Source organism: Corvus kubaryi, unplaced genomic scaffold (assembly GCF_017639235.1).
Source record: "Corvus kubaryi isolate FWS band 111438036 unplaced genomic scaffold, C.kubaryi_AGA036_p1.0 37398, whole genome shotgun sequence".
NCBI lineage: Eukaryota > Metazoa > Chordata > Aves > Passeriformes > Corvidae > Corvus > Corvus kubaryi.
In genome coordinates this window covers 53,170,923-53,179,670 of record NW_024581137.1, presented here as the reverse complement: position 1 = coordinate 53,179,670, position 8,748 = coordinate 53,170,923, and the positions used below count along the sequence as shown (strand labels likewise).

The window sequence follows — 8,748 nt, the reverse complement described above, 5'->3', positions numbered from 1 at the left end:
CATCTTTTTCTTCTATACAAATTTTATAATAACATATTGTTGCTTCCCGACTATCCCCAGTATTTTGTTAGAAAACAAAACTTGGATTTAATTACTCAGTTCCCTGATACCATCTAACAACACACCTTCCTTACCAGAGTGTAACACATCTTTCTGCTCTTACCGTGTGTGCACAAAAGGAATGTAATCATTTCAGCTACACAGATGTAACTGTATTAGCACAGCTGGTTTTTATAGAGAGGGTTTAACATCTTGCCTGGTGAATGGAAGGTTGTGCAGATCCCATAACAACCTTCCAGTATCTGAAGGGAGCCTACAGGGAAGCTGGAGAGGAACTCTTCATCAGGATTTGTAGTGACAGGACAAGGAGTAATGGGTACAAATGGAAAGAGGAGAAGTTTAGGCTGGGTATTAGGAAGAAATTCTTTACTGTGAGGGTGGTGAGACACTGGAACAGGCTGCCCAGGGAGATTGTGGATGCCCCAACCCTGACAGTGTTAAAGGCCAGGTTGGACAATGCCTTGAGCAACCTGGTCTAGTGGGAAGTGTCCCAGCCCATGGCAGGGGAGATAGGACAAGATGGTCTTTAAGGTCCCTTTCAACCCTTAACATTCCATGATTCTATGAACTTCTCTTGTGCCACAACGACACCACAAACCTGTGCAAGCTTTCACAAGTGAGTGGTTATTGCCAGTCTAACAGCTGTGGTTTATGTCCTTCTAGACACAAACTCTTCTCAGCCAGAAAAATAAAACACCCCCTCACAAGGTATCTTGGAAATAGACCAATGGATAAGTAAAAACCTGTTGTCAAAGCAATAGGAGTGTTATCCATTTCTAAGAGAAACTACTATTTTCTTTGCACTCAGGGCAACTTCAAACTATTAATCTTCCCTACAATTCCACTGACTTTAACTCAGTGGGTTAGAGCATGGCGCTAATAACACCAAGGTTGTGGGTTTGATCCCCATATAGGTCAGTCACTTAAGAGCTGGACTTGATATCCATGTAGGCCACTTCCAACTCAGGATATTCCATGATTCTGTGACTTCTGTTGTGCTCGATGGAGGATGTTTGCACAGAGCAACCCAAGCCTACACTTCCAGTGCAGGAGATTCACAGTTCTAAGTGTATCACAGGACTTCAAGTCCACAAAAATGGAAAAAAAACCCATCGTGGAATCCACTGCTATTTCCTCTGGCCATACATCACATTGTCCATTGTGACAAGCGCCCTCCTGGCTCCTGTGTCCCTGCGCCCCGGGTTCCATCAGAGCCCACTGCTGCTGCTGTGCCCACAGCCCCCATCCCGGCCGCTCCAGCGCCTTCGCCTCAGGGACAGCAACTCTTGTCTTGCTCCTGGGAAGGAGCTCAGCGAGCAACTGGGTGGATCCCCAAGCATCCCCTAGAGGCTGTGCTGATCCCGCAGGGTACAGGTGGGTGCCTGGGGCTGCCACAGGGTGCTCCCAGCTCAGAGGGATGCACAGGACGCTGCTTTGGTGCCTCCACTCCCCCAGCCATGAGGAACACGTCAGAGCTGTGCCAAGTGCCTTTCCTCCTTGTCTTTAGGAAAAATTAATGCACCCTGCTTTATTAGCCAGCCGTTCTGACAATCCTCTGTCCCTTCCATCAACAGTTTGGCTTTCAAGCCTTATTTCTCTATGTGGTTTATGTCACACAAAAGGTAAATTGTCTGTAGAGGATGACATTTGAGTTACAGAAACTCAGTCTTGCATTCAAAGTGGCTCTTAGGAAATACTGTTTACTCAAATTAGTTTTGAGAAAGACCTTTTAAACCCTTACCAAAACTGTGTCACTGCATGAAAACGAGCAAACACACAGTTGTATTAAAACTACAGTTTAACTGCATTTTTTTTTTTTCACATACTACTGTCTTGGGCCCTTGATGGACCTATTTCAGGGACAAAAACTTGGGAGTACACAGCCCAGGCATAGCTTTATACTTCACCTGATACGATCAAAAGCCACATGTTTTTTCAAATTCGTGCCTCATTATGAGATAATACTGTTAAAAGTTCATTAAGTTTTAAAATTTAGCTTACCATGCATTTGAAGAGTTTGCTCAGCTCTCAGTAACAAAATTATTATTCCTGTAGTTTATTTCATTCTACAGAAAGACAGAAGTCCTAAATGAATCAGAGTAAAGTGTTCCTGTCTCCAGCCTCCCAATTCCACGTGTTGTTGGCCCATATTTTTTTGATTCTGCACCCAGGTCTGAATAATTTTTAACATATTATTTAAAAGGGAGCAATAAGCACAAAAGTATGAAGGCATAATAAATCCTCCCCTCCCACCCCACTGCCCCAAGGAGCGTCAGCAAGAATGTAACTGGGTGAAAGTTAAGGAAGGGAGAGTGGTGGGGGGGAAAGACACAAAATACACAGGAAAAAACATAGAAAAATATTTCCCAGGTGGAATTCCTGGCCTGGGGATGCCTCCACAACAGCATGCCTTTAAGAATTAGCATTGCTACATAAACCAGTATTACCCAGCCTTTTCTGCACTTGACTGTGTTGAACGAGGGTTTGTACTTCACTGTTTTTTTTGGCAAAGGTTCATATGCTCACAACCTTAAGTAAACATAAAATCCAGCTATCCAGTCCTGATCGTGAATTCTGTATGCAGGAGCTCCGGGCACACGGCATGAAAACAACCCGACTGACATCCACAGCTTCAGTGCAGACCAGGCAACCCCTGACACAAGTCACTGTGCTTGGAAGAAAGTTATCCCTTCATTTAAGAAGATTTCAGATGTTTCATACTTGATTTGCTTTTTTTGCCAGCACAATGAAGGAAATGTCCTGCTTCTGCATGACTTTTTCTTCCTTGTTGGAACAGATGGTGAAGGCTTACAAATACGTGACTGGTATTTTTTCAGTGACTCATAGCTCAGAGCCACAGGTTTCAGACGGTGATAAGAAGCTCACCAAGATGGATGTAAGCGTACTTGAGGAGCAGTATGACCATATAAAACAGAAGCAAAAACTGCAACCACACATTATTGTATATAAAACAGGTATGCTTGTATTCGTAGAAAAAAATGCATTTGTAATGTAAAAATTATTTCTTTAAATCTTTAATAATTCCTAGTTTCATTCTTTTTGTGTTCAGCTTCAAGAGAGGTAAAAGTAAATTCCTTTTCTGTCATTTTGGGGTCTTATTCCTTTTGCTGAAAGATGGTTTTATATTTATATCAATAAGCTTCATGTCAGTGAAATATTAATATGTATTTGCAACAGATGAACATATTTGAGGTAAGGTTTTACAGGTTTTTTACCAGTAAAATAAAGTTCTAAACATAAATAGTAACTCTTACAGGAACCATGTTCTTCATGTCTATGGTAAGTGTATTTGTGCAACGTATTCTGTAATATTTCTGCTCTCTTGAATGCTTCCATCAGAACTAGCAATTCTGGGTCATCTTTCTCTTTTTCCCTTCTCTATCTGGATAAAGAAAGACTACAGGAAACAATGGCAAATAGCAAGTAACAAGCACAAATTGGGGTTTTGTTAAAAAATAACTTTAATTAAAAGTCATAGTGGGTAACTAAGATACAAGCTTTGAACAAAAGGTCCTGTTTTGAAAGTATTTCAGTGCATATTGCTTGGAAAGTGCATAGCTAGAAAAACAAGTAATATGTATCACTCATCTACCTGCTATGTCAAACAGAGTTTATGTAAGAAACTTGCCATTATTTTAAAGCTTTTAGTTAGACTACTGCTTACAATACTACACTGATACATCAGCTTTCCAAGTTAAAGTGATATTGAGAATACTAAGACAACTAATGAAGTTGTCTTCTGAATTTAATTGTAGTATTCAAAACATGCTTCATTCACCTCTCAGTATTTAGCTCAGTAAGTGCAGAACTTAGGTTATTTCATTCTTTACATTTTCTTCTAAGTTTTTCAGCAGTTCTAGCATTTGGCTGTGTCACACATGATCAAAACAATCAGAAAAAAACATGTAATTATGAACTGTACAACAGATTTGCTTGTTCAATATTCTTTCATCCAAATGTTTTGAAATTCTCATGTTAAAAGAATTAAGATCTCTATGAGGAAGAAAAAATATATCTACAAGCTTATATTATCAGGTATCAAAAAGCAGCTAACTTGAAGAAAAAACAGCCCATCTAATCAGCTACAGCAAAAATACGTTAGTTTAAAAAAAGGGAGCAGAAACCTTTATTCAGATTAATTGAAATGAAGTTTCAGATATAATGAATGTAATCAGAGCAGATTTTTTGCAAGGTAATTTGAAGATTAAAATATGTTAGAAAATAGGACTGCACAGTTTCTGGGGAGTTTAAAACGTAGTAGGGCTAAAAATCCACATACAAATATTTTTATACATATGCACATGCCCCAAAACATTCACAAAACCACATAACCTGCTGCACTGAACTTCTATCTTCAAGCAGCCTGTGTGGAAAGAATTCATGTCACTGTTAGAAGCAGTCGGAGTTTGGGCATTTTTAGTTATGCTGAGTTCTCAAGGTCCTAAAAGTTTATCTTTTACATTCCTGTGGAAGCTGGGAAAACCTATTACATGGCTCAGCACTTTGCACCTGTTACATGCATCAGTTTTCAAGCATATGTGGAGCAGAAATGAACATTGCCATATAGGACTGCCCTACACTATCCCGAAATTCAGGTAGTTCCAAAAGGAAGTCCATGTATGTATCAGTGATTCCTACTAGCAGAAAATTTTTTCACTACCTAGAGGGGGAAATTATGGCTGTACTGGGAAAGGGGTGACAACAACAGCACCACCACAAACCCCACACATACACACAAACTTCAAAGGCCAGACACAAAAACTCTCATGGAACGAAAGCACCTTCAGTCCCTTGGGGTCTTAAAAGTCCCTGACAAAGGTCTTTCTTCTACCTAGTAAAACCCTGCTTTGCTCCTGCCTGGCAGACCAGCTGTCCTTCCATGTAACCACAGGGATTTTGAGCACTGTATGTTTGTTGCACCACAGTTGGAACAGTAACTCCAAGTTTTCTGGAGGACTTTGTATGTCACTACCTGTCTTCAAGAGTCATGAAATCATGGACCTTTAAACAGAACTTAAGACCTTTAACTTCTCTGTTTTTTTGACAGAGGGGTTAGTAACCAAGAAGTCACCTGAAAACAACTTTTTTTTGTTTCTTCCCCAATACACAGAGCCACATCCGTGCTTCTGCCCATTCCTGATTATTTGAGAACAAAGACCATGACAATATTTGAAAGGCACCATCTATGGGATAATACAACAGTGTATTCACTATTTACTGGCTAAGAAGCTGAAAAACAGTATTTACTTTAGGAATTAAATGGGAGTATTCAGCACATGCAGTCACAACAGAATAAATACTGGGGCTCTGATTGCAGAAATCTCTTCCAAGTATTTCCCAAGATAACTTGAGATACGATTAACTTTTGCCACTCCAGAACCTTAAAAGTTTCTATTGATGATGACAGAGTATGACCAGATGGTAAACAACTCTGCAACAAGGCTGTAATACACAATTTACAAGGGAAAAAAAAGACAGAAAGACAGAAAGACAGAAAGACAGAAAGACAGAAAGAAAGCTTTCTTGAGAAGTTTGGACAGTGCTGAAGGTGTGTTAATTCAACACCCAGTGGTTCAGGACTATCGCATTTCTATCCAAGGTCATTGTTCAATTTTGTGTGCTGCATCTGTAGCCAAGCAAGGAATCAAATCAACCTTAAACTCAAAACCAGTGCACACTATTAAAACTGGACTATATTTGTCACTCTGAACTTTCTGATCAGCTCAAGACAGATCATAATTCTTCTGATGACCAGTTCATAAGGTTCTAGATAACACCTGAAGTTGCCTATTAATGTCAGTTCAACCAAGAGCAGAGTTAACATCCACAAGAACGTGCAAAGCTGCTTCCCCTCAGTCTCTCAGTTCCATTCTCTCTTGATTTGTCTCCAACACACAGAGAGCTGTGGTTTTCACAGCTTGGTGCAATACTGTGCTGTTCTACAGAACACACAGGGCTCTGTTTTGCACGTGGACCTTTTTGTAGCCAGCCAAGCTCAGCTCTACTTCTTGGATAAGGTCCAGTCATAACTTTGATTCTCACTGCTGCATGGTAGAGAACTGTGTGTTCTTAGCTCTCCAAGTGGTGTCACCCTAAGAAATTCTGTTAACACACTTCACTGTACAGATGGATGCACAAACACACCTGTATCTCAAAGCTCTGCACGTGCTTCAGTCTCCTTTCTCCCAGTAACGCAGCACAAGAGCCAATGTGGGCTAACATGGCTCTCCCTCCCAGCCATGCTGCAAAACAGCTCTTATCAGATCAACCCTGCATGGCCAAGGAGCAGAAAAAGTTCTGTGATATTATGCTGGGGTTGTTGTTTTGGCAGTGGGAGCCAAAGGCAGCAGTAAAAGCCCTTGCTTAGCAAAATCCCTGTTGTACAGGTTCATTTACTGCCAGTAAATCAGCTGGGTCTGACATCTGCAAATACTTATTCATAAAGATGACACAAAAGGCAGCTATAAAGCAGAGGTTTGCTGTTGGGTATTTGTGCAGGCAGCATCCTACTCGAACTAGCTTCATTTCAAATTCAGGGTTACAATCCTTTTAAAACAGCTGTTCAGAGACACTCAGAATATAACTGGCACTCTTCTATGTCTACTTTTCTCCCTGTAATGTGTTTCAAAACTTATACTGCAACAGACACAGTCGCTATAACTCAACCCTGTAAATAAGGCCAGTATTCTGCACAGCCCCTACTTTAAACTGTATTTATACTAACTGAAGTATATTTCATTTGTGTCAATGGATTATCTTTAGTGTAATAGATTGGTTTCTGTTCGTTTTCAAGACACAGACAACCAGTCATGTCCAGCAATTTGATGACTTCTACATGTAATTAAAGAAGTATTAGCATTTCTATCCCTAATATCTTAAACATTTTTAACAGTAGCTTTAATAGTGCTTTAGAAATCAAGCTGTAGGGGTAGAAGAATAAAAAAAAAAAGGAAACCAGTTTCTCTCCCACTGTTACAGCTACTCTATACCTTTCACAGAGGAAGCAGATTCCTCTAAGTGATCATTCAGGCAACATTAGTGTGATAAGGTATTTACACAATTTATACGGACTGGAATAGTAAAATTGCAGTAAAATAATAAAATACAAGCCTATAATGTTAATGATCCCTCATTAATAAAAAGAAGACATTCACAACTTGTTTCATCTAGAAATAGTCAAAATATTATTAAGTTGTGAATACAAACTTCAAACTGTATCAAACAGAACATTTTTGTCTTTCAAATTACAGCACTTGCCAACACACTGAGCAAGTCCCTACTCGCCTTAAGAGGTTTTGCTTACAACCAATTAATTACTGAAAGTCGATTCTCAATCTGTGCTGTTAATGCATCTTAGAGTACCAGTTAGATCAATATTGTCTTGATAAATTTCCATTTTCATTTGAAAAACTAGGATACCATTTATGCCCTCAGAACTGCAAAAGCAAGCATGAAGTAGTTCTACTCCTTAACCTGGCATCAGAAGAACTTGCACTACTCTCAGCCACTGAAAGAAAGAGCACAGATAAACTCATGTTAAAGCTTTTCAGATTAGTTTATGCTGCAGAAATCATACCTTTGACTTTTGTCACCATAGTAACATGCACAAATGCATTTCTCTTGCAGATGGACATGAATCTATTCTCCCAGAATCAATGGTCAACCCTGTTCTAATTAATAAGAAAGTTAAAAGATCAAAGTCATATAGAGGAGATGTCCCTGTCAGAAAGGTCACACTGGAGGCAACCAACAGTGGCGACTCAGAAGACAACTTGTTATGGCGTGTCCACCTGGGAACTCACCGCCTGGGGCAGGGCCCTGGACAAGGAGATTCCTGGGAGCTTTCCCACTGCAACAAGGCACCATGGAGTTTTGACAACCAGAGACTGATTTCAAAGGGAAATGACACACTGCAGACCAAGGAATATGAAGGAGCAAGTGAACTGTCTGAGCTCAGGCAACTGGGAAGCTCAAGCGTGTTGAACAGTCCCAGGGAAGAGAACGGCTGCAACATTTCAAGCTCCTGCCAAAAGCCTCCTCTGAAATCAGCCACTGCAGCACTTTGGGCACATCAGCAGATTTCTGCTACAAAATGCATGCCAGCCTGCAACAAAATGAACTTTTACCCTTTCCCAAATAGGAAAGGGCCCAGAATTTCTGAAGCAGCAAGGAGGCTTGGATTATATGTCTCACAGTGAGGACATTCAGTAATACCTAAAACTTAGTCAAAAACTTAACTAAAACTTAAAATAGCCAAGTAGTCTTCCCAGTTCATTACACAGATCAACCTGCTGAGGGTCTACTACTTTTATTAGCCACGGAAGATTCTGACTAGATAATCTTTAATATCTTTATAATTTTTTACATATTATTTCATCATTCACTTTCAAGATATTCAAGATAATTTCTGATGTATTTTTTAAATCAATTAATAAAACCTCTGCTCATTTCTATTGTTGTAAAGAGACTTAGTAAATATAATTTCTTTCTGATACATAAATTTATCATAATATATTGTTGGTTCCCATCTACCCCTAGTGTTTCATTAGAGAAATAATGAGGTCTCCCCTTCTGCAAGATCTTTAGAGGGAGGAGACCCTCTCTTGCAGGTGCTTTTCAATGACACAAACAGGAGCTATGCATCGCCCACTTCCGGCTGCAAGTGTT

At 39.9% G+C, this 8,748-nt stretch overlaps 1 protein-coding gene across 1 annotated transcript; it reads left to right on the top strand.

The window, feature by feature from the left end:
- Positions 1–2,641: 2,641 nt before the first annotated feature.
- Positions 2,642–8,519, top strand: CUNH9orf152 (chromosome unknown C9orf152 homolog). The gene is made up of 2 exons (XM_042043780.1): positions 2,642–3,035; positions 7,708–8,519. The coding sequence occupies exons 1-2, from the start codon at positions 2,807–2,809 to the stop codon at positions 8,277–8,279; spliced, it is 801 nt and encodes a 266-aa protein (XP_041899714.1). The 5' UTR covers positions 2,642–2,806; the 3' UTR covers positions 8,280–8,519.
- Positions 8,520–8,748: the final 229 nt, after the last annotated feature.

Excerpts from the sequence above, each read along its gene's own strand:
- CUNH9orf152 (XM_042043780.1), top strand. The coding sequence starts at position 2,807 with ATGAAGGAAATGTCCTGCTTCTGCATGACTTTTTCTTCCTTGTTGGAA. Across the intron at positions 3,036-7,707 it reads CATTATTGTATATAAAACAG|ATGGACATGAATCTATTCTC; the intron begins GTATGCTTGTAT and ends TTTCTCTTGCAG.